This window comes from Pelobates fuscus, chromosome 9 (genome assembly GCF_036172605.1).
Source record: "Pelobates fuscus isolate aPelFus1 chromosome 9, aPelFus1.pri, whole genome shotgun sequence".
NCBI lineage: Eukaryota > Metazoa > Chordata > Amphibia > Anura > Pelobatidae > Pelobates > Pelobates fuscus.
This window is the reverse complement of record NC_086325.1, coordinates 43,567,581-43,594,375: the sequence shown is the minus strand read 5'-3', so window position 1 is coordinate 43,594,375 and position 26,795 is coordinate 43,567,581. Positions and strand designations below refer to the sequence as shown.

The 26,795-nt window shown below is 38.6% G+C and overlaps 1 protein-coding gene across 12 annotated transcripts in view; it reads left to right on the top strand.

The window, feature by feature from the left end:
- The window catches only part of BCORL1 (BCL6 corepressor like 1), a 71,517-nt gene extending 49,764 nt beyond the window's left edge, over nt 1–21,753 (top strand). For 11 of the 12 annotated variants that reach the window (XM_063431901.1, XM_063431899.1, XM_063431898.1 and 8 more), the window contains 10 exons: nt 3,089–3,245; nt 6,420–6,500; nt 6,808–7,197; nt 9,488–9,696; nt 11,246–11,473; nt 14,116–14,282; nt 17,480–17,625; nt 18,632–18,709; nt 18,859–19,012; nt 20,148–21,753. In XM_063431901.1, coding sequence (XP_063287971.1) covers nt 3,089–3,245; nt 6,420–6,500; nt 6,808–7,197; nt 9,488–9,696; nt 11,246–11,473; nt 14,116–14,282; nt 17,480–17,625; nt 18,632–18,709; nt 18,859–19,012; nt 20,148–20,418 — 1,881 coding nt within the window. In that variant the 3' untranslated portion in view covers nt 20,419–21,753. The remainder of the gene's footprint in view (nt 1–3,088; nt 3,246–6,419; nt 6,501–6,807; nt 7,198–9,487; nt 9,697–11,245; nt 11,474–14,115; nt 14,283–17,479; nt 17,626–18,631; nt 18,710–18,858; nt 19,013–20,147) is intronic. The other variant, XM_063431902.1, reaches the window with a different exon arrangement.
- Nucleotides 21,754–26,795: the final 5,042 nt, after the last annotated feature.

Here is a 26,795-nt window from a genome sequence, read left to right as displayed (position 1 = left end):
GATGGAGAAAGAGGTCAGTTTAACCCCTTCCTCCCACTAGAGCCCGGCGGGAGGGGGACCCTGAGGGTGGGGGCACCCTCAGGGCACTATAGTGCCAGGAAACGAGTATGTTTTCCTGGCACTATAATGGTCCTTTAATGACATTATGTATGCCAGATTGGAAGAAATATCCTTAAAGGGACATCACTTTTTATAATTTTTCTTTTTTTAAACCAAAAAGCACTTTTAAACAAATATAAAATCCAAAATAAAGCATGAAAACCATTGAAAAGTATGTATACTTAAGGATGCCTTATAATTTATAATCCTTGACTATTTTCTTTTACTTTCTGAACTCTATTTATTCTACTAAGTAAGCTCCTGGATAACTGTTACTATTTATTATAGTATCCACAATCTATCTACATTTTCTATAGGTCCTTGGTGAATCCCTATACCTTTCCAGTTTTAGAGCTTTTGTCTAATGGTCTGACTCCCTCTTTTCTGTATACTATATATATAGTAAGCAGTTTTGTGTTTCTATTATCTTTCAACTGCACTTGTTTGACTCAGTCAGGACCTTTCCAGCATTCCTAAGGATAGGACACTGATTGGTAACATCAGTGCCCCCCCTGGAGTGAGTGTAAAAAACATAAGAAAGAAGCAGGTAAACATTGGGGGAAAAAAATCATGTTTAGCAACTTTTCAGCCTGCAGACTGAGGCAACTGTCTCATTCAAAGCTAAAACTTTTGAATGAGTCAATTGTCTCAAAGTGATGCATGTTCCTTAATATAACATTACACCTAATGACAGTTTAGTGAAATTGATATTGTCCATAATATCGTGAGTGGTTTATAAAGCTTTTAGTTTCTTTAGATGCTTTATTAACTGTAAATGGTATTAAAACCGCAATACTGTAACTTTGCCATAATTAGAAAATGGTTTAGGAGTATTCTTTGTCATCCTCTGTAGTAAAAACTATCAGCCAATTCTCCTTTTTGTTTAAGCATCACCTTTTGTTAAAATGTGCTTTATCTATCACTTAAGGGCGTAGGTGGGAGGGAGCATGATTTTACAGACATTGAAAGGAAAAATTGGCTAAGTCAATATGGAGTCTACTAAATTGAAGCATAAAAATACAATTGTTAAAGGGGCACTATAGTCACCAGAACAACTACTGCCTAATTCAGTTGTTTTAGGAAGTATAATCAGTCTCTGCTGTTTTTTTGCAGTAATCGCTGTCTTTTCAGAGGTGTATCTAGGGACACCTCTAGTGGCCACTTCTCAGACTGCCACTAAAGGTGCTTCCTGGGTCCGTGCTCAACAGTGCATAGCACAGATGTTCAGCGTTTCCATGCTCTGCATGCAAACGCTGAACTTTCCACATAGAGATGCACTGGTTCAATGCATCCCTTTAAGGAGATGCTGATTGGCCACCTCCTTGACAATACCATGCCTTTTTTCTCTCACACAGACTTTCAGTCTGTGCTGGGGAAATTCCCAAATCAGAGGCATCTCGTTACGTAGTCTCTGATTTTTGGCCAAGAGTGAACGATAGCAGGCTCACGTCTTGCAACCTTTTTTCTCCAGGCTGCAAGGCAGGGAGTCTGTGCAGGGCTAAATCGGGCTCTGTAGATGCGCATGTGCTGACAGGCACACTTTTACTTTGTGGATAAGGCAGGTGTTCTAGCAGAGCATGCCTGCCACTTTCATTAGCTCTGTGGAGCTGCAGGAATTGGGAAGAAAACCTCCCTGGCTGTCTGATGTCCATGGAGGTGTATCTGCAATTGGTTATCAAGATGCCACTTTCATAAACTGTAATTAATCTAAAGTGCTTTATCTGGATGGATTGTTTCCTTAGACCTGGCCTTAAATTTTAATATCATCTAAGCGCTAAAGTAATGGCGAGACAGTTTATTATGATGTTTCCAGAAACCATTGATGACTTAAATTATTCATGACACACAGTTAACCGCCATATATCTTACATTTTCTTAGTATAAATCATTTTTTTTATAATTTAATTTAAACTTAAAAGGTGGTTGGTTATTGAACATAGTTAAATCAGTTGAAGGTAAAAATCCACTTCCTCACCTAAATTTATTTACTGTTAAATATACGTGTTACTCTAAAGTTTGGTAAAATAGAGCTTCATCAGTTCTAACAGACAATCAAGATCAAGGGCTCTGCTGGTTCTAGAAACATCTAGGGCTGGAGCCTAAAATAAAAGTTAATACCCCTACACTTACAGAAAGGTGGGAATATGTCATGACATATCTCTGCCTTTCTGTTTTCTCAACTCATGAACGGTTTCCTGCTGATGCTTTCCATGATTTCAGGGAATGCACCAGGAAACAAGCACGTGATGCACAGCAAGGTAGTCAAAGTGTTCCCATCATGCAACAAAAAGCTTGGTTCCCAAGCATCCAACAGTCGCTTGGGAGGCACGAAACTAATCGTTGGTGTTTTTATAACTCTTTAAAAAGCAGCTGCCTGAAGTGAAATGTAAAAATGAAGAAAACCAATAATAATCTCACAGCCCCCACCAACTACTCTAAGGTTCCTGGGTTAAGTGCTCTACATCTGGGGCTTCATTCAATCCCCAAAACCTCCGTCTAGCAATGCCTGTGTCTTTTCCTAGGTTTATAAAACATTATGGCTGATGTCGTCGTTCGTAGAGTCCAAGCATTTTTATGTGCCATGGTGCTAAAAAATAATAATCTGCATTTTTATAAGCCACTTTAAATAATATACCACAGTTGTATGTCTTTTTTCTTGACCATTTAAAATGGAGTTGTTACCTTTTAGCTTGTTCTCATGTAAGAGATGTGTGATAAGCTATGTCTACTTTAAAGTTGTTTGTGTATGCATTTAGTTTTAAAGTTTAATAACCACTAAACAAATGTATATTTTTTTATTTGGTTGTGGAAATTTAATGAATTAAAATGTTAATTAGAAATTCTTGGTGGCAGTAAAAAGGCATAGGTTTATAGCAAGTAATGAGACTGTTAGAAGTATTTTGTGTCCAAGTATTGGCTGGGACTCCAGTAGATTCCCCCAAATGTTGCATTAACATCGTTTCTTACACGCAGCCTGTTTTTCTTTCAGTGGAGACGGCAAATGAAAACACCTCCAGCAGTACCTGAGAAGAAGGCGAAGGCGAACAAGAAATCTGGTTCAGAAAAGGAAGCTGCTGGCATTCGGACAAGGAGACGAAGAAGAAAGAATATAAAGTGTGAGCCTTTTGACCCAGAATTTGACATAGGTAATATTTGATGAGGATCATGTTATCCAAGGCTACCGGAACAACATATCTTGTTTTTTGTGTTATCTGCTGCACCATGATCATTCTGTCAGAAAACACAATAGCAGATATGGAGCAAAGAAATTGATTTGGAAAATCCTGTATTTCAGGACGTATCGCATTAGAGCTTGTTGAATTGCCTGAGATGAAGGATTTAAAGGAACACTCAGGGCTCCATATTGCAAGTAGTAAACTGGCACCATCCCATAAGTAATCAGTTGGTCAATCTTCTTTTGCTGCAGCTAATAAAAGGCTTAGGGACTACTTGTGCAAATGTTAGTAAATGCATCATCTTTTTTGCATCAATTAGTTGTAAGCATTACATTTTTTGTTTATTTGGACATAGTTTCCATTTAAGGGTAGCAAAAAAGCCTTGCCAACAAGTTAATATATGGCATGTGCATAGTGTCTGTGTTAGTGTGACTTTAAATTACTGTATATTACCAATGTATAAAATTAGAGGAATTCGGATGATGCTAAGCACCATGACCACTTCACTGTTTTGAAACAGTCATGGTATATGTGCAGCAATTCAGTATTAAACAATGCACGTACAGAGATGTTTAAAGGGATTCTATATTGCCAGGAAAACAAAGCCATTTTTCTGACACTATAGGTTCCTACAGTGCCCCCCTACCGCAGTGCTGAAGGGGTTAAAACACCTTCAGTCATTTACCTGAGTCCTGCGCCAATGTCTGTCGGCGCTGGGTCGGGCTCTACCGACGATCCTCCCCCATCAATGTTAGCCGGCGGGGGAGACCTAATGTGCATGCACAGCAATGGTCGCACTCGCATTACGATTTCCCCATAGGAAATAATTAATCAATTGGTGGTGGACAGTTTAGAAACTACAATAATTACCACTATAGGGTTAAGGGACATGGGACATTGCACTCAGACCACTAAAATGAGCTGAAGGGGTCTGGGTGAGCATAGTGTCCCTTTAACCCCTTAAGGACCAAACTTCTGGAATAAAAGGGAATCATGACATGTCATGTGTCCTTAAGGGGTTAATGTGGTGCTGGAGGTGGAGTTACACTTCTGGCAACAACACTAAATATTTCTGTATGTGAAGTATTTGCGAGAGTTCCTAGCACATGAGAGTTCCGGGCTTGGTAATTTTGTGCCTGTTATATGCACACAAACTTATACATTTACAGTATCCAATGATTAAAGCCTTTATAAGCATAGAAGCATCTAACAAAAACATTAGCGACAGTGCTATGTGTGTATACTGTACCAGGCAAACCTTCTAGTGCACGTTCTTGGCAGCACCATGGTCTTTAGTTTGTTCTACTGGTGACACAGCTATGAGCTTTTCCGAACCTACAGCAAGGGGTACCAGCATAGCTATCTTGGCATACATCGGAAACTTGCTGTTCCATCAGCTTTTTATCTAGCCAGGCACATCTGATAGTTGTCAAGATAATTGTATGAAACGCACATCTTGGCTTATTTACCCAACAGTAAATTGTAATGACATGAAAATTACATTTGCAAGTCCTGAATATTTGAAGTTAAAGAATTTTTGAGATTCACCCCAATTCTGAAATCTCAAAGTACAGCAGGAATGTACCGGAGAAGAATGTAATTCTGGTCTTCCTTTTTTCCCTCATACAGTAAATAGAGCAGACCTTTTGTCAGATGCCTGATTCCAGACTTTTTTTTTTTATATAGTACTCTGTGGAGGGGAGGATATTACTTAATGATCTGAAGTTGCTGGCAGGCCGTTGACTGAGCTTCCTATGTCCCCAATCACACTTCCTGTTGCAGCCTGTAGAATGCCCCCCCTCCCATCCCTTCTGATCCACCACATACACCAGTAATTGCAAACAAAAGTGTTTTGGTTATCTTCTATTGTGTAACATTCCAGCATTATATGTTTTATCATATTATTATTATTATTATTATATCAATATTTGATGCAACAATGTTCTTGATTATTAGAAACTTATTTATAAGACTGGTCCTGATCAACCTATTGTTCCTGTAACATTTTTTTAATTCTAAAATGCCTCGGAATAAGTTGGTGCTATATAAATGCCAATAATAATAATAAGGAATTGGTTATTCAGTAATATACATTTATTCAAGAAAATGAAGCTGTTTAATTGGGACATGTAATTGGTCAGAATGTTTTTTTTTGGTTTTTTTTTATTACTGTAACAATTCTGCAGTAAATATGGGGCTCCAGCTATGCATTTTGTTACTGCATAGGCAAAGAAAATTATCTGTCCTTGGAAGTTTGTTTTGGTACCAGACTGTATCTGCCTCCATTTCCAACCATGAATATGTTTTATGGGCACATAACTGTACATATAATATTTATGATGTTCACAGTTATCATTAAAATGGTAGGTGCAAATCTGAGCTGCAGCTATATGACAATGCAGTTAGTTGCTGTTTTATATATGTTTTGTTTCTCATTTTATTTCATATGTTTGTAGTTAGATTCCTGAAAGTTCAGTGGTGGCTTGTGGTGGCAGACCGTTTTCTCCCTTGGTGTCATGGCTACTTGCTCTTTGCTAGAGCATTATTTGGGTTTTATTTACTCAGTGAATTTAATTGAAAACTGAATTGCAAAAGTAGCTGATTTGGAAATACTATTTTCGGTGTTAGTTACAGCTGATCTGTTTGAACTGAAACCTTGTAGTTCAGTTTTCAATTTATTGCAGTTTGAGGTTTAGTGAGTAAACTTATGTGTTTGATATCCGCTAATTGGAATATGATTCTTGAAACTCATTAATTGAGGTGTGTATTTTTATTGAGCGAATTGTGAGCTGCAGATATTATCTTTCTAATGCCCAGGGCAGTGATAGTGAACATTTTTTTGAGACTCTGAGTCTGGTCTTTTTCAAAAATCCAATAATTCTTAAAACATGCCACTTATGTTGACTCCCAGATACACTTCCTGCTTTTATTTGGGATTCTCCATACCTAACCTTAGCCTGCTACTGAAGCCATCTATGTTGTAAATTCGCCATCACTGATTTACAGCATTGACAAAAACATTACAGTATATTGCCAAAACAAACAATACAATATGATTTTTCATTATATATGTAAAATGATGTCCATAGATGAAGATGATTGAAGAAACTAACTATTAGTGTGCTCTCTCTCTCTCTCTGTTAGACATACCAGAGAGGAAACACAAGAACAGTTTCAGAGACTTCATCCCTGTAGTCTTAAAAAGCAGAACCCGCAGCCAGACAGGTAAACAGAACAGCTGGGTGCTTGGAGAGTTGTGGAAGTAAAGATATTTGGTGCTATATGGTTCAGTAAGAGCTAATCTGTTCTGTGAATAGTTTATTGAAGTGTGGTGGTGTGGGGCACACACAATTGTTAAATTTCTTGGAAAGGCATAACATGGATGTAGCTTTGTCTACTCTCCGTCTAATCAATGCACCTATCCGGTACAAATTTGGGCTTAAGAGAAACTGCATCCTCGATTTAAAATGTATGGTCAAACGATAGGACAACCAATTATGGACTAACTTTTTGTTATTTCTTTTCATTTCAGGAAACACTTGTCCTTTGGACTCTGTTTCTGCCTGTGCAGAGTCCTTTTCAGCTGAGGAAGCAGAGGTGGAAGTGCCTTGTAAGAAACGGAAACTAAGGAATGTTTATAAAGCTTGCCAATATCGCAAGAGTATGGTGCCCAAAGAGGAACCAGAGTCAGTGCCCATCAGTCCAGTCCTGCGAGGGTCATGGGATATGTCCAGCAGATCATTCGACACCACAAAGCTGTGGGCCAAGTTAGAAGAGGAGGATGATGGCAATGAGGATGGACCTCTGCGAAGGAGGAAAAGGAGGAGGCAGAAAAACCGAAAATACCAAAATGGAGAATATTTAACTGAGAAAGAAGAAGAAGAGGTATCACTTTGTTACCGGAGGCGAAAAACAAGGCCAGGTGGGTCATTAGATTGTATTACTAGATTGTCTGATCCATAAAAAAATGCAATTAAGTTTGTTGGAGAATGGAACATTTGATATCTTGTAGTGCTGCATATAACAATCAGAATTTCTTTGGTCACAGTGGTTGTCATTTTGGGTAAGAAATAATAATTAATTCAAGTACTGTGTTCACCATGTGCCAGATTTCTGTAAATGCTGCATTTTGCTATATGTTCACAAATCGAGCTGTGATTGATAAATGCGTGTCTTTTTTAGCTAGCAATTGCAATGTTCTAATGATGTAGCCAACATATACAGGGTGTTTCGCTGAAGTGTTAATTGTCTGGAATTCAGAGTAATTTTCAAATTTAGACCAAAATATTTAAATTGAAAACTAATGAGAAAGTGTAAATGGTATAACTAAACTTTAAAGGGACACTATGTATAATATTTCCCTTCAGACTTTTTGCAGTAAACCCTGTTCTTTCAGAGAAAATGAAATGTTTACATTACAACCCAGGCCCTAGGGATATCTCCACTGGCCTCTCAGATGGCTGCTAGAGGTGCTTCCTGGGGCAGTGCTGCACTGTGAGCAGCACTGTCAATCAGTGTCTTCACCCTCTGCATGGAGACAATGAACTTTCCTCATAGAGATGCATTGATTCAAGACATCTGTATGAGCAGATGCTGATTGGCCAGTGCTGTGTTTGGTTTGTGCTGTCTCTGCTCCTGAACTGCCTCCTTGACAATCTCGGCCAATCCATTGCTTTCCAATGGGAAAGCATTGTGAGTTTTCTGATCAACACTTCTGATGTCAGCCAAGCAGGCAGATCAGGGGAAGAGCCAGGAGCAGCAAACTGGAGTAAATGTAAGATTTTACTATATTTAGGAATGGGGGATCAGGGTGGCAACACTATAGGGTCAGGAATACATGTTTGTGTTCCTGATCCTTTAGTGTTCCTTTACGGCCTTTATTTAACTTTGTTGGATACATTTTCTAAATCGTATAATAGTTTTAAATAAACATTTTAAATTCTTTTTTTTTCAAAATGTATAAATATATTAAAATATAAATGTAAAAAAGCTATCAAAGCATCACAGAATTTAAATATTTTAAATTCTATTAAACCAAGTTAAAAGTTTATCCAAAATTATGAAATCATTTGAAAAGCTCATCCAACAACATTAAATCAAGGTCTGTTAAATGTTATATCAAGGTCAAATGTGCTAGTATAATGGATCTAGCAGTTCCTTAATATAAAAGTGATAAGGTGTGATATCCAGTCATAACAGGGTTTATACATGTTTCACAAGCAGTGTTTGTCTATTTATATTTTGTTATCTGAAACACATTGCTATGTTTATAACAGCGCTACGGAATTTGCTGGCGCTATACAAATAATATATAATAACAATAACTGTAAATCTTTGTGATATTGTGCTGTCTGCGCATTGCCCATAAGCCAATTTTTATTTTACTGTGCTCTTACTAAAGGGACACTATTGTCATCAAAATAACTTTAGCTTAATTAAGCCGTTTTTGTGTGTAGATCATGCTCCATCAGTCTCACTGCTCAATTCTCTGTTAAAACACATTGTTTATGCAGCCCTAGACACACCTACCTGTATGTGATACACCTACCTGCCTTCCTAAACACATCCTGTAAAGAGTCCTCTACTGTGTACTCTTCCTTTATTGCAAATTCGGTTTCTTTTAAAATTTCTTATCTCCTGCTCTGTTAATAGCTTGCCAGACCCCTGTGTGTAATTAAAGTTCAATTTACAGAGCAGGAGTAAGTTACATCTGATTAAAACTCAAAAATTTTGGTTTCATGCAGGCTGTGTCAGTCACAGCCAGGGTAGGTGTAGCTAGGGCTGCATACATAGAGACAGAAGTTAATTAACTTTGAAATGGCAGAGAATTGAGTAATGAGCCTGCATGGGTGTGATCTTTACACAAAAACTGCTTTATTAAGTAAAAGTTGTTTTGGTGACTATAGGTCCTTTTTAAGTTGTATTGTATTAAGCCTTCAGGTAGTCTAATGGTGCACTAGGAGGAATTATAAGAAGACAGGGTTAGTGTTGAATAGGACAGAAGGTCAGAAGTCATAGATAGTGGTGCCAGGGACCAGTTAGAGTAACATTGAGGCAACGTTAATGGAAAAAAGATGAGAAGCATGCCTAAACAATCTAAAAACTGGTAGATAAGTTTGTAAAAAGACACGTTTATGGTAAAAAGTGGTATTATACCTTTATAATTTGAGTGTTGATCAGTGTTTGATTTATATCCTTGCTTCCAATTTCAGATGTGAAGAAAAGAAGACTCTCCCCATCAGAGCGCGTTAACAGCACCCAGAAAAGCAAGCTTTCCCTATCCACACGAGATAAAGAGAAACAAGGTGATTCTAGAGCCAGCCCAAATGAATCGCCCAATTCTCAGATGCAAGATAAACCCCCAGGAAAGCGCAAATTCAAAACAAAGCATATTGGTGGAAGCGCGGATGAGGACACAAAGGTAGGAAAAGTCACCATGTGGGGCAGCATACACACCTGATTTAATGCAAAGGTGTTTGTCTGAGCTTAGGATTATCCAGTTAACCACAGCTGGGTTAGGTTCCAGTTTACTTGGCATTCCACCTCTTTTAAAGCAGCACAGTTACCCCATCAGCCAATAAACGAGTATTTCACAAAGATAGTATCGTTATGAGATACTAATTTTGACTGTTGGAATTTCACTGACATTCCGACCCAGTCAATAGATATACTGACTTTCTTCTGCAAATCGGGCGGAGTCTAAGTGTCAATCCTGAGAGCTGTCACCAGTGGGGGATCCCACTGTCCCCAGACGGTGACAGTGCTGCTTTCATTTTTCCAATCAAGCAATATCTTTGGCATGTTTTATGTCATCACCTTTTTCTCTCACGTCTATTAGTCACTTTTCTAAAGTAGCTATCAAAGCTTCATATCAATAATTTATAAAGCACGATGAAGCTTGTGCGCAAAAACGGTAAATATCCTTAAATTCAATGTGCACTGTAAAAGCTGAAAGGCTGTATACATGTGATATTTGTTATTAATGCTGTTAAATTGCATTATTTTTTTCTTTTTATGTGAGGCTTAAAATTTTCTTTTCAGCAAGGGTATGCTGATTTGCATGTCCTGTTAAAAAATAAATAAAAAAATAAAAAAAATCTTACCATAATGGCTATACAGACATATTCATTGTAAATGCATGGTATCAGGGTTTTAGGAGGTTCATATTTGCTTTAGCTTATTGACAGTATTCTGATGGAATCATACATTCATTCTCTCAAGGACTAGGGGCTATGCAAATCCCTTTATATCTTGTCATGTTGGACATGTAGTCCTCAGGGGTTTTAAAGATTAGGCATGTCTGCATTTTGGATAATAAGTGACAGAATAATAAAAAGGAAATACAATTATACATTTGAATTTAAAGTCGAATTCGGTATATATTTGTCATGTTTTGAATGTGAGTTTTAAAGGACCACTATAGGCACCCAGACCACTACAGCTCAATGAAGTGGTCTGAATGCTAGATGCCCCTAGTTTTAACCCGGCAGCTGAGAACATAGCAGTTTCAGTGAAACTGCTATGTTTACATTGCAGGGTTAATCCAGCCTCTAGTGGCTATCTCCCTGACAGCCACTAGATGCAGCTTCTGCGAATTTACACTGAGTAAATCACACTTATCTGATGCTGGACGTCCTCACGGAGTTCAGCGTCAAATCAGATCCCAATAGGAAAGCATTGAGTAATGCTTTCCTATGGGCGGGTTTGAATGCATGCACGCCTCTGGCCTCTGGATTTTTCCTCTCTCTTTTTGTAATTTGTTCGGCTGAATAAATCCAGTAATCTCCTAAATTTTAAGAATCGTCTTGCTTGATTAGTTGATTAGGAATGTAGTAGTTTGTGACTCATTCAGTTTAGTTGACACACCTTCAACCGGTTATATCTGTCCCTAACTCTAATTGATACCTTGATATGAGTATATGCTTTCCATTTTTGCTCTCCTAATTGGTGACACTCTCTTCATCTTTAAGGTCAAAGCGCGGCGCATCAGTCAGTCTCCCAAAACGACCCCAATCAAATCCCCACCTTCGAGAAAAAGTACTGATCCTGGCACCCCTTATCGATCTCGGCGCACAAGTTCACTTGGATCCTCTGACACGCCGTCTGCTCAGCACATCCCTCCAGAGGCCAGGAGACTGATTGTGAATAAAAATGCTGGAGAGACACTGCTGCAAAGAGCCGCAAGACTGGGATACAAGGTGAGAAGAGATTTTCTAAGGATCGACCGATATTGTTTTTTTTAGAGCCGATACCGATAATCTGTGAACTTTGAGGCCGATAGCCAATAACTTGCCGATATTTTGTACATTTACTATTTTGAAAAAATAAACTATTTCTAAAGGTAAATGCACAAAATATACATGCCACATGTAGTGGATGCAGTGTGTTTAGGCAGGGGAGCTGTGTGTGTGTAGTGTGTATAGTGAATGCAGAGTGTGTGTTTATGTAGTGTGTATAGTGAATGTAGTGTGCGTAAAGTGAATGCAGTGTTTTGTGTAGTGTGTGTGCATATAATGAATGCAAAGTGTGTGTTTGTATAGTGTGTGTGTGTGTGTATATAATGAATGCAGAGTGTGTGTTTGTGTAGTGTGTGTATAAATGCAGAGTGTGTGTAGTGTGTGTCTATATAATGATGCAGTGTGTGTGTTTATAATGAATGCAGAGTGTGTGTGTTTGTGTAGTGTGTGTATAAAATTCAGTGTGTGTGTGTGTATTTGTGAAGGGATGTAATTTGTGTAAAATGGGCGGGAGGGGGGGGCACTTTTTATTTTAATTTTATTTTTAATATTTTTATGTTTTAGATATTTTTTTTTTGTCCCCCCTCCCTGCTTGTTACCTGGTCAGGGAGGGGGGATATAGCATTCCCTGGTGGTCCAGTGGCATTGGCCGAGCAGTGGGGGCCGGCAGCAAGCTGTTACTTACCCCCCAGCAGCTCCTCCAGCTCCCCTGTGTAAATCTCGCGGTCTGCATGCCGCGCGGAGCGTTGCCATGGTGACGCTCTGACAGTCGTGAGATTTAAACTGGGGAGCTGGAAGAGCTGCTGGGAGTTAAGGAACAGCTTGCTGCCGGCCCCCCTAGGACCGCCGGGCTCATTACAAGGTATGTATTATTGGCAATATCGGTATCTATATTGGCCAATACCAATATTGCCGAAAATACAGAATATCGGCTGATAATATCAGTAAAGGCGATAATCGGTCGTTCCCTAATATTTTCACTGTACACTGAATGGCAACGTGTGATCAGCTTATTTGCCAAGCTGCAAGTGTGACTACACAGCACAAAATTTAGGAAGAATATCTAAACATTGTTGGTATGCATTAAGAATAAAACCCTGTCTGTGGAAATAATGTGGCACTTTTTTTAGTACATGTAAATAAATAGTGATTAAAAATATTTTGTTCAAGCAGCTATAGCACTCTGTGGATACCCCTTGATTACACAACAACAATCGTTCAGAACCAAAAATAAACAAAACTTCAGTGTTTAGGGGATATGTCCCCATACACCAAACACTAAAGTGCACCTAAACACTGTTGTATATTTTTGGTTTTGAATGATTGTTGGTATGCATGCTTATAATGTAGAGCTATTTATTGTCTAAGTTTGTCCAAGTTTCAGACTTCAGTCCAAGGACAGATGCTCTCCAGTTGAGAAATAAGTCCTAAACAGTTTTGGTATATATGTTTGTGCAGCTAGTGGCAGCACCGAATAAATAAATCTGAACAGATCAAACTAAATTAATAAAGGAACCCCTAATGGAAATAGACTTACTCCACCAGTGGAATATCAGAGAAGGTTTAAAGTGCCAGACTTGCTGATGTCTCCCCACCAAAATTGTGCATGTAGAGTATAAGCAATAGTAGGTTAGAGCAATATCCCCCTCTCCGCTGTGCGCTCACATCATCTTTTTAGTGCAGCTATTAAAGAGAGGCACTGGATACCTGCAAGTTAAAGGGACACTATAGACACCAATATAACTTTAGCTTAATGAAGCAGTTGTGGTATATTGAATATGCCTCTGCAGTCTCTTCTTTCAAGAAATGCTTTTGTTTTGTTTTTTGTTTTTCTTTTTGTGCATTATTGTTTTTATGTATTTATATATTGCATTAAAACATGTGGTATGTTTTCACCTAGATAATCACTTTCAAGCTCTTTGTCTGGGCCCAATCATGGGTTCACAGTGCTGTTTTTAGTGGATTTTCAGGGGTTGAGATACACACATCATATTCGATAGGCCCCAGATGGTTAATTGGTGCAGTCCTGACCAGTGGGCGGCACTCCTTTGAGCTTTGGAAGAGCGTAATAAAGGCCTTCTGAAGAAATATATTGGCGAATGTTCTTTTAAAATTAAAGAATGGGCCTCTAAGCTCCTGTTACTTTTTATAATTTATATCTCTTTAAAAAAACCAAAAAACTTTTAAGGTCCACTGGTTCAACAGAAAAGTACATATTAAATATACTTGCTCTACTCAAAGCAAGTCTGTTCTCTGAATGACTGGTTCACTTTAAACAAAATTTCAAATCAGGAAAATTAAAATAATAAATGCCTTTGTACATTTCTGTTTTGTCTTTGGAATGCATACATTAAGTTAGCAGGAAAACACATCTCCATCTCTGTTGACCTGGAGTGTTGTGGTTTGCTTGTTTGTTTTTCTTCCGCCCCCCCAAACCCATAATTGGCTAATTTGACTGGAATCTTTCAGTGTGGTGGCCTTAGCACCTCATTAGTCCCTGTTGACTAAATAGGTCTTGTTTTCTTCTGCTTCAGTTTGTACCATTTATTGTTTTGTGTGACTCCTTGCTACTGTTGTGTAAATATGTGTTTGTGCCTTTACAGGATGTTGTGCTTTACTGTCTGCAACGAGATCTGGGAGACATTAACCACCGCGACAATGCCGGTTACACAGCATTACACGAGGCCTGTGCACGTGGCTGGACGGATATACTACAGATCCTTCTGGATAATGGAGCCAATGTTAATTGCAGTGCACAGGATGGTACTAGGTAGCCACAAATCTCACATTACTTAATGCCTAACATAAAGTGTTTATTTTTTTATTTTTTTTTCAATTCTTTAATACATTTTTTTATACTATAAAGTTGCATGTGAGGGCTGGCATAATGAATATAGATAGGGTGATTAATACAAAAGGCTTAAAAAGTGGAAATCTTAAAGGGATACCCGGGACACATAATCACTTTTCTTCATTGAAGTGGTTATAGGGCCTGGAATCTCATGCTGCAAGTTTTTATTTTCCTATTGATGTTTGATTAATGGGATGACTACCCCTCCCCCCAACAAGAGCACTAAATAACTTTCCTTTATTCCCCAGACAAGTCATCTTAAGGTATTTGTTCTGTTGAGTATAATCATTCCCTTCAGGCTTTTTGCAGTGAACACTGTTTTTTCATAGAAAAGGCAGTATTTATATTTCTCCCTAGGGACACTTCCAATGTCAGTCACTCAGACTAAAGGTGCTTTCTGGGTTTACAGCACTGACGTTCAGCATTTCCGCAAAAACACCAAACATTCCTCATTGAGATGCATTGATTCAGTGCATTTCCAAGAGGTGATGTTGATTCGCCATTGTGGTGTTTGGCTCCGTCCTCTCCCCTCCTCCTTTGCAGAGACCATAATTTCCTGCACGGCGCTAGAAAAAAAGGTACTCCCTGTACCCCGACTGGGTACCTCTGCCAAAGGACTGCTTCCTAGCTGGAAAAGGTGACTTGACTGGGGCCCTGGAACCGCTCCCTCCTGGAGCCGAATGGGGAACCCCTAGGCACTGGACGACACTCAGTCCTGGGAGCTCTAGTCCTCCACACTGGAACAGTGATTAAAGAATAGCCCTTTCCTTTCCCAGTAACCAGACGACACATAGTTTTGGGAGTACAACCTTTATTGGCTGCCACAACTGGCCTTATATGCAGGTCCCCGTGCAAGGGGCACTCTCCCCTGGACCTGAGAGTAGACTATAGTAAAAAACATACACATGATTACATTGGCCCTCAGGTCCAGCACACTTCCATGCAAAACAAGATAATCCCTCCCATGTGCCTGGGAGATAAATGAATCAAGCACTGTATTAAACTCAATTATCTCCAAGCACAAAAAACACACATTTCCCAAACCCCCCAAAAGTACCTTAAAGATACACAAAACCCCACAAAAGTTACATTCCCTGATAGACCCGATCTGGGTGACGAACATATCCAAAAATCACCCAGATCGGTTCAGGGGTGCAGGAATTTCCTGTAAGTCATAATTTGACCGACCGCACGCATGGTCCCCTAGCCCAAAAAAGTTCCATAGAATCGCGGCTAAGTGCCGCTGGGGACCGACCTGGAACCGTGAAGTCTTCATGCCAAAAATAGGCTAAGTCCCCCTGAAGTCTATTCACGGTTTTGGTCCGTGCGAACGGCCGCCAGGGAGCTAGTGTTTGGTTCTATGTGTACAAATGGAAAGTTCCGAACCAGGTGGATTAAAATATGGGTCTTTACAGTCGCTGACATGGCCCATAGTCGGGTGGCATGAGGCTGGCAAGCGGGCTTCTCCAGGAGCTTGTGGCAAACTCACGTTTGTGTTCCTGACGCTATAGTTTTCCTTAGTGACAGCCACTAAATGTGGCTCTAGGGACAAATGTAAACACTGCCTTATCACAGAAAAGGCAGTGTTTACTATTGTCAGATTGCAGGGACTGTCTGTAGTGCATTTGGTTCTTAGTGACCTTTTAAACCACTTTAAGCCTGATTCCTCGCTGCTGTTCTTGCCAGTGCTTTTCATTAGCTCAAGCAGAGATTGATGCAGTGACAGTCTGCCACCTATTGCTGGTATCAATTGGTATGGCTAATGCTCTGTTAAATTCTGCCTTAGCCATACCCTTCAGGAATCCCGTTCACTGTTAAGACTGATTGAGATCAGTTTGATGCAGAACACAGGGATGGCAGCAAGGGAGTCCAGGCACCACAACCACTTCAAATATATGAAGTTATTATGGTTTCTAAATTGTCTCTTTAAAACTTAGTTAAGGAGAAATTTTCCTGGGGTAGATTAGGCGGTCTTAACTGGTGTTAACTTTATTTTTTCATTCTTACTGCAAAAAGGTAGTTTTCCGCAATAAGTTTGGTTTGTGTCGTGTCCACTTTTGTAAAATAATTTTAAATTCCAAACTGTGGTGCTGGTTGGGAAACTCAACTGCTTTCGGGGGTGTATCTAAAAATAGCTTGCACAGACTTGCAATGTTATCTTGTCTGCTGCCTTTGTAAGCACCCCCCCTCCCCCATATTTATCAGTTCTTCCCCAGACTTTCTGTTGCTGTCCAATCACAGACTTTTCAATACAGCTGAATGAGAAATCTTTGCAAGGCAGATGCTCTAGGCAAGCTAAACAAACCAGGAAGTTACAGGACCTATTTGAAAACTTGGGGAGGGGGTGTAACAAGGTAATTTGTAAAAATTTTCACTTTGGGTAAAATAAAATAAAGAGGACACCCACTTCACACATAAAGCATTTCAGCAAGCTAAAGAGCTTTAGGGGTCCAGAATGTCCCTTTAAGTGATTTTTAACCCATAACTTATCTCAGTCTTTCGTATGTGTTTTTATTTTGCCTGATACCTTCTGTATTATAGTTTAAATCCTACAGGATTACACTAAAACAAGGAACACAGACTAATTTGTTATAATATAGAAGTTAGATGAGAGGTCTCCCTGGAAATGTTGTAAGATGGCCACCGTCCTATTCAGCCTTCTTGTTTCTATAGTGACCATGCATACAGAATGTGACATAAGATTTGTTCCATTTATTGAACTCAATCATTTAGAAATGTAAGGGGGATACTGATTTTTCCACAGAGAATGTATGTATTTGCACAAATGCATAACACAATGTAGCTTAAAAAAAATAGATCTGGAAAACTAAATCAATTCATATTTTTTTTAATATAAATAATTATTGGTAAAGAGCAACTTTCATTACTTTTTTTATTTCCAAAACTTAGTTTAATTCTACATTTTTTCCATCAAAACACCAGAAGTGACTCAGAAAAGTTGTATTCTAATGAAATACTGTAGCCTTTAGAATTTATTCTTACTGCATTTGCTGAAGTCTGGCAAGCAATTTTTAGGGATGGGAATGTTTAGGAAAACATATTTCTGTTGAACTATTTAGGTCTGATTCTTAACCTGCATTAATCTTCTTTCACAGACCAATCCATGATGCAGTGGTAAACGATAACTTAGAAACCGTATGGCTCCTGTTGTCATATGGCGCTGACCCAACACTTGCCACATACTCTGGACAAACACCCATTAAGCTAGCCAGCAGTGAGGTTATGAGGACATATCTAAGTGGTAAGTGTTGATGCTGTAAACCAATCTCTTGAAGAAATTATTTCTTGAAAGCGCATTGAACATGTGCTACCAGAATATGTTTGGCCAAACTTCATTGCAGGGCAGTCGATAAGTCTCATTATTTGTAGTTGTTGGAAAAAAATGTGTATTGGTTGTGGTCAGATGCAGGAACTTTAACCAGCTTTCCAGTTAGCCACTTAATTATGTGCGCTCCACCAACTAAACATTTTTGAAAAAACACCCTGCGATTTGTAGCGGACAGAACAGTGTTCACTGCAAACTGCATGTTTTGTTTGCTCGTAACAGTCCTTTATTTAAAAAGAGGGTGTAAAGACAGTTTTATATAGGTGTGCACAGAATGTATACATTTATTAAAACATTTAAGCTACACATTTTTTAGTGGTTTTTACCTACACCGTGTATTTACCTGCACAGTACACATTTTATATATACTTATCTGAAGGGGACGATCCACGTGTTTCTGAGTGTTAAAGGGATTAAAATGTACATAAATATTATAAAGAATTTACTATCAACTGACTACAGCAAATCAGGTTCATTGTCTAGTGAAGTGGAGATGATGTTAAAGATCTTAACTCGACATTTGATGAGAACCTGACATGACTCTTCACTGTAAGTGTTTGTGCATGAGACACTTCAGAATGTAAACAAACAAAAAATAAACCAGATAGGCCCACCAATGTCACGGTCCCTGCATGTTGAACAAAAGTATATGATAAAGGACGTGGAATAAATCATCTCCAGCCAGCTCTCACTACAAGTAAATGTTTACTTTATATGTTTAGAGGATGACACTAAAATCGTTACACATAATACTGTGCATTATGGGATATAATCCTAATAGCTGGGTGGTTAACGTTCGCGATGCTGAGCATCATATGAAACTTAGTCCCCTGCAGTAGGACTGCCAGTCTTAAGCCTCCTGAAGTTTGTTTTTAATGCTACGTGTACAGTTTCTCATTTTTATTCTGTACTGTATGTATAGATTACCTCTTTGATCTCCGAGGACGTTCTGAAGGGGATTCACGGGCAACCTGGGATTTTTACAGCAGCACTGTACTGGGTAAGTTGTGTATGGACCATTTTCCTTCGTAACAAACACTTCTTCCTTATATAGCATGGTGTCTTAGTTATTTTTGTAAATATCTAAAAAAAATAAATATATATATATATATATATATAAATACATTATTAAATAACTTTCCATTCCAGGTGGTAAGGATGATATTGGCCATGATGTGATCCTGGACCATTCTGACAATTCTGAAGAGGAGGGGGACAAAGATCAGGAAGACAACTTCATGTTTGAGTTCTCTGAAAAGCCACTCCTTTCCTGCTATAGCTTGCACGTCTCTCTCACAAGCGGGTAAGTGTCCGCTTCCTGCAGGGCTATACAATGTAATTCATTGTGGGATGAACATCAAGAGGATGCTGTTTTGAATAGGAAAATGGTGCTATACTGGCCTCTTGTGGGAAATATTTAAAGTGATCTTTATTACCGTGTCATGCTCAAGTTTCATGAGCATTTCCTTTACATCAAAATGTTCAGAATATATATAGGGATAGACAAACTTTATTTATTTATTTTTGCCTGAACAATATATATTTTCAATCTTAATCAATGTACAAAACATAGTGGCTAAATCCTCTGAGTGCCTGGACTGCCCATTTAACAGGCAGACTAACTGCTTCTTGACAAAGGCATTTATCTTGTACCCTGTACAAGCATTTTCTCTCAAACAATGTGTGTAAGAGAGACTCAAACCGTAAGCAGACACAACATTACTGACTGCTCTACCAGAACCACTCTCACAGCAGACTGGTTTGGAGGCAATTATAGCTTTATTTTGGAAGGTATAATACACAAGTGTCACATGAGTGTCAAAATAAACTGCATGTTTCTGTTGTGAATATTTGAATTGGAGAACTGCCTAAGAAGATACAGTCCCAAAAAGTCACATAACCAAGTTTAATAATGGAAAGTGGAATTTTTGTAATTTGACCCTGTGCCTTACCCAAAATACAAGCATGGGTTTGCCAGGTTTTGTGATGTAGCCCAAAGACAAAGTGTATTTAAAGGAACACTCTGCAATAAAAGCACATTACAATTTAGTTGATATGGTGCTTAAATTCCTTGTTCAGGCAGTCTGATAAAGGTTAACACTGCAGTTACTGCAAAAGGCATCCTTCAGCCAAGTGTGCCAATTATGAGATGTTCTCCCCAAAAAAATGTTTTATTTCCGTAAACCACAGCTTTAAAATGACTAATTATTGGAATAAAACCATTGCCTGATTGTTTTATACTGTATAAAATATACAGGTTTGTGGGATGTTACTTTTTGTTACCCAATGGGGACCTCTCCATCATTACTTAATATTAATTCCAACCAGTGAGGATAGAAATTAAGAACCATTAAAATATGTAACGAACGTGCAATGTATTAGATAAATATGCTGATTTCTTAATACTTGTATATTAAATCTTCTTATATCCTTTCCAGGCCCCGTAATTGGTTCATTTTCTCTGAAGTCCTAAAGAGGCTCAAGCTATCATCCCGAATTTTTCAGGCCCGATATCCGCACTTTGAAATAGCCAGCATTCATAAGAATGAATTCACCAGACAGGTGTTTACAAGCCAGCTTCTCACCCCCTCAGAGGGAACGGACCTCTGGCCCCAGGACATTGGGGAAGTTATAGAGCTGGTGCAATATGACCCAGAACTGCTTCGACTCTTGGGTTCATCTGTGGAATTCCAGTGTGTCAATAGCTGACAAGCAAACAGCTCTTGTTTGTAAGACTCTACAACTGCATCCGAGGCAATAAACCCAGACATAGAGGAGGCGGCCTTAACAATGCCAGCACTGGTGAATGGGTGTCTAGGTTTGATCATTTCTCTCCATTCTGTCTGTATGTTGATTATTTCTACTTTTTGGGACACGTGAGCTTCTCTGGACTTGGGCAACTAAGGTGGATTGGAGATTTTCTGTTCATCTTATGAAGCAAGGAAGAGCAAGTCCCTTTCCTTGGGTACTGAAGTAACAACAAATATAGTGGTAAATTGGGCATTTGGCAGAAGAACTCACAATACACCCTCTCTCTCCATCCGTTTCCTATCTACTACTTTTTCTTAAATACCATTTGAGTTGTGTTGAGCGGATGTCTTTGTTACTTCCTTTTGTTAGACTTTGTATGTTTTGAATGTGGCTGGCCTTGTCTACTTTGTACATTATGAAATTTTGGAGAAAGGTGAAAGTGAAACATGGACATTATCAATCAATTGACCCATGCAGAGTTTAGAACAGGATAGACAATCATGGATCTTTGTCTGGAGAAAAATGAGATCTAAGCTAACCACAACTAAGGAGACTGTGCACAGGTTTGTAATCTCCTTCTTGTCCACCCTTCTCATAACTTCTCAGACAGAAGCTTCAAAAAGAGAAAATTTGAAATATTGAAACAATTATCGTATATCCATTACGATACTACTTGCAGAAAAAGCAATGCACACATGCAATGTAGCTTCTTACTTGGTCTTTTGACCTTGAATAAATTCTTCAGACAGAAACCCACGCATTTCAGTGTGTGCCCTTCTACTGAAATAATTCAAATGATTACTTGGTGGGGCTGTTTGCTTGGATTGTCCCAATGACACTAGCCTGAGCCAATTAAAAATGCAGACTACGGTAATGTGTACGCAGTGATAATTGCATACATGATAAATGCTCAGGCCTGGCCGACGCCACTCAAAATGCTTCAGGCCTGCAATCTATAGTGGGCCCTGCAAATCCTTAAGCAGCATGGCTACGGAGTGGTGAGAAGGAATATGTGTGAATGTGCTCAGGGTTCTCCTTCCTGCCTAATCCAACAATGCTTCTTACTTTTTATAGTAAAAATGCTAATTTTAAAGCAATTTGGAGTGAAAGGAAAGTGTGTGACTGACTGTCCGCTTCCACTAAGAAAAAAAAAAAAAAATTTGAAAAAAGTCAAAGCCGCGTGTGTTGTTCTACATGGAACACGTGGCACTTTAACTTCTTATGAACTGAGTTTTTTTTTTTTTGTTTTTGTTTTTATTGTAAATGGTACAGTTTTATTGTACGGGTGCTAAAAAAAAAAAAAAATACAACAAAAAAAAATTTATTTGATGGCTTGGACAATCATTTATTTCAAAATGGGACACCAAACAAATAAAGATACTTGGGGAAACCCAGAGGTTATGTATGACCAAAAAAAGAGAAAAAAAATCGATTGTGTAATTCAATGCCAATTTTAGGTGGACTTTCTTTTTATCTTATTTATTATTGTTAAATCAAAGGAGACAACCATTTGACACGCATGTTAATATCTTTTATAGTTTACATATAATAAACACAAAAGTAAATAAATTAGGCATTTAAAAAAAAAAAATACATAGAATATATCCCAAGGATTATGGCCTCGATTTCAATATTGTAGGATATGCTTTCGAAATGATTTAATATTGTTTTATAAAATTAATATTTTGATATTTAAATTTTGCTATTGTTTTGATATACAGTGATATTTTCTATAAATGATACATTTTTTTCTATTTTAATATGCTAAAAATAATTTTAAAAGTGTAGCCAAAAATATTAAATTGTTTAGAAAGCTTATCCAACAACATTAGTCTTGTATCCTCATTTGCCTGTTGTCAAACATTTATGCAGCATCTGTAATCTGTATGCCACCAATGCTTTATGCTAATCGGGAGAATATTAGAATATTGTATTTCCTGTTCTTTGAATTCACAATTTTATTCAACATACTAAGGCTTATTAACTAAATGCCAAATTGTAGTTGAGGGAAAAATATATTGCAGAATGTAGACCAAATTAGAGGATATGTGACAAGTTGATTGGAGTAAATTTTAGATTACTGACATTTTCCCTTAACCCCTTAAGGACCAAACTTCTGGAATAAAAGGGAATCATGACGTGTCACACATGTCATGTGTCCTTAAGGGGTTAAGGCAGTGGTTCCCAAACTTTTTAGGTTCAAGGCACCCTTAAAAGAACACTATAGGGTCAGGAACACAAACATGAATTCCTGACCCTGTAGTGTTACACCCACCATTTAGGTGGCTTGCCCTCATCCCACTGAATGAATTAAAACTTACCTTATTTTCCACCTGTGCTGGCCCGCCCCCGATCCGCCTCCTTGGTGACATCATCAGATTTGCAGATTTTCAGCTAATCCAATACTTTTCCATAGGGAAAGCATTGGATTGGCTAAAATCGGCAAGGAGGAGGGTCGGGGGCGGGGCCAATTACTGTGCAGCACTGCCCTATGAAGCGTCTGAGGAGTGGCCACTTGGAGGTGTCCCCAGGGGGATGTAAACACTGCCTTTTCTCTGAAAATGCCTGAAGGCAATGATTATACTCACCAGAACAACTACATTAGGCTGTAGTTGTTGTGGTGTCTATAGCGTCCCTTTAATATTTCAATATTTTTCCAAGGCGCTTCAAGTCAAAACAATTTTTTAGGTTGTATATATGTACGCTGCGGCCCCTGTTCTGCAGAAATGCTTGCCGTTCAGGCGCAGATCAATAACCTAACCTTGGAAGAGGCACAATGTAGTGGTTATGGTGCCGTGGTGCCCTCCCAGGGTGAGTAGTCAAACTGGGATGTGCCGGGATTGGGGCTGTAATGGGATAAGGATAGTAATGTGTGAGGGACGCAGAAGTAATCTAAGGGAGGCTGCTCATTAACGTATTGGATAAGTATAACTTGATAACAACCATTTACAATGTTTTTATGGTAAAGGTGTATATATAGATTGTGTGTGTGTGTGTGTGTGTACGGGGGTGCATTGTGTTTGTGAAGGATGTAGTGTATATGTGGGAGGGGGGTTAGGTTGTGTGAGGTGTACAGTGTGTGTGTGTATTATTGTGGGTCTGTGGGAGTAGGAGGGTAAATTCATAAATATATACTTTAAAAAATAATAATAATAATCCATTCTTATCTTTGCCTGGGAGGGGGGGGACAATACAAAGAAATCCCTGGTGGTCTGCTGGAGATGCCCTGGTGGTCCAAGTGGTGAGAATGAACTCTCTCCTGCAGCTCTTGAGACACAAGTTCACTCTTGCTAGATTCGGAGCATTGCCATGGTAACAGCGGCAATGCTTTCGAGCTCGTGAGAGGAGAACTCGGTGGAGCTGCAGGATAGAGCTCCCACGGGTCCTCTATCCCTCCCCTGCCGGATGCCAGCATTACAGTACTAGCAGGCCGGTGAGGAATATCTCTGATCTCCCGTCCAATCCTGCAGAGCCAGCAGGGGAGAGTGAGGCACGGACAGTTCCCGGTGCTATGATCATAGGTGTCCCTAGACTGTAATTTAAACCCTGCCTTTTCTCTAAAAAGACCGTGCTTACAGCAAAAAGCCTACAGGGACGAACTATACTCACCAGGACAACTAGACTAAGCTATAGTTCTAGTGACTGTAGTGTCCCTTTAAATTTAAGACCTGTTATCAACCTATTACAAGCCTGATGTCAATGGTTCGAGGCACAACCGCTGAAAGCCACTGCAATAGAGGTTGGTGTTCTGAATAAAAATTGATTTCATTTAGAAGCAATTATTTTGTGAGAAAAACCAGGGACCTCTCATGGAAGTGAGAATAGCTCAGCTCTTAGAACCATACAAGGTCCCTGGATTCGCTAATGAGTAACCTCTGTGATGTAAAAAAAAAAAAACATCAAGACTGCTGTCCCAGAATAAGGAATGCAACAGAGGCACCATGACTGTAAATTGTAGTTCTGCAAATTAGAAAAATATTAAACATTTGAATGACTTCAAGCACCATAACTGCTTCAGCCTGCTGTAAAATAATGGGGAGAGGCATTATTTCGTATACGTGGGTTCTAGGTATTTTATTCAGGTCAAATCTTTCTAGAATATGTGTAACAGTTCAGCTTCCTATTACCCTCTCTTGCAGCATGACAGTGTCTCACGGTTTGGCACTTACTGTGGGAGTTGAGTAAGATTACATGAATACTGTTTTTTTGTTATTGATGCTATGGCTGTTACATTGGTCAGGAATATTAATTCAGTTAAGTTAAATTGAGCTCTATTGCTTGGAAGTGGGACCTCCACATCATTGAATTATTTAGATAATGCAATAAAATAAAAAAGGTACTTCGATTTGCTGCAAAACAGCTTCTTCCACAACAACTGTAGTGAACACGAACAAGAAAAGCAGCGCCATTGAAGATAATATGAACATCCTGCTAGGCTGAATGTATAAGCTGGGTATATAATTTCAGTAAAATTCCAACACAGTCAAAACGAGTATTTCATAAAGATTCTATATTTATGAACTTCTCTTTTTTGTTTTTTATGGAGGGTGACCGTGCCCCTTTAAGCAGTTGGCTGCAGTTCCATTCATCAAAGTTTTGCGAAAGAAGCTGTCAGTGGCTTTATCTTGATAAAAGTTTTCGGACTGTAACCGATCATTTGTTTGTGTGTGTGTATGTATGTATGTATGTATGTATGTATGTATGTATATATATATATATATATATATATATATATAGAAACTATGCAATTTCTGGCACTCTTCCCAAATAATAATACATACCAGGTGCTTCTCTGTGCAAAATACTATAAACAAAGCAAGAAATGAGAGCACTCCATGGATTTGGTAAATCAAATTACTGTATTCAAATAGCACGCAAAAAAAAAATCGACGTTTCGACCGTCTAGCGGTCTTTATCAAGATGCTGTCATATACAAAAACCTCAAATATATACATAAACACTTGTTAAACTTACCCAATCACCAACTGCTCCCTGTGTGTCCAATCTGCCATGTGAGTGAAGCCGCAAATCGCGGATCGTTGTGTTAATTGCCGTAAAGTGACGTGTGGTGAAATCACCATGTGTTGCCTAGAGACGGCACAGCTGTTTAAAAACCAAATGTCGGCAGATTTAAAATCAATACGGAGGATAAATAAAATTATATGTTGCATATGTGTTTTCATAAATGTCTAAGCAACTGCCTAACTGATCATTGGATACTAGAGTGAGCCAGGAATGGCTAGAAACGATTGCTCATATAGGGACTCGGTTAGAAAGACTGGTGTATTGGTAACTATGGACCTGTGTAGCCTAATAGAGCTAACTCAAATACTACCTAACTCCTTACTAAATTGGAAACCCTAGCTGGGAAAGCCATGTGTGTTGCCAAATCACAAACCTAAACAATAAGAACAGGCATCAATTACAGAAAACAGGCTGGCTTAGCATAATGTGAGTTGTCAGTATATAACAGAGAGTGTGTGTGATGTTGACCCTTTATCTACTGGGGTCCATTTATAGTGTAGAGTGATCAGCATGTGTGTGATGAAATAAATAAACACAGGGAATATTAAATGGTGAGTGACAAATCAGTATGTGTGAATTCCAAACTAGTGAAAAATAGATAAATGTAAAGCAAGAATGAGAAAATCCTGTACTAAATCAATCTACGGTATGTATGTGAAACACTGTAGAAAAGAGTGTGTGTGTGTGCTACTAAGATCATTCTCCGGTGTGTGTGTGTGTGTGTGTGTGTGAAATGATGTAGTAAAAAATGTGAGTATACTGCCTGACCTCTAGAAATGAGAAAATCAATGAAAAGTGAAAAAGACAGCTGAAACATGCACTAAAAGTGTAATGAGCCCTCGTGAATAATGAGAATGCACTGTCAGAAAAGTAAGAATGTAATGAAATAAAATAAAATAAAAAATACAAAATAAAATAAAAATAAAAAAATATAATAAAAATAGTAAAAATAAACAATAATAAAAAAAATAAACAATAAAAAATGTTACAGTGATCCTACTAACTATATGCCAGTTCAGCCTCCAAGATCGGCATGCTAGGTAATGGAAAATAGAAAAATTAGGTAAAAGGAGAGAGGGTCCTACTATAAGAACCTTATGTCACTGGGTATTTATCAAAAAGCCAAAAGTGCCTAGATGTATGTACTATCCCCAATCACCAATTGGAAGTCCACAACCCTTTCTTGCAGCTCTGTATTGTAACTCCCACCGGCAGGAAATCAGATGGAAATAATTCACAGTCTCCTCTTTATTATGGGATGGTCATTAAATCCTGAGTCAAAATCTCGCATCCAAGTCATTTACTGCTCA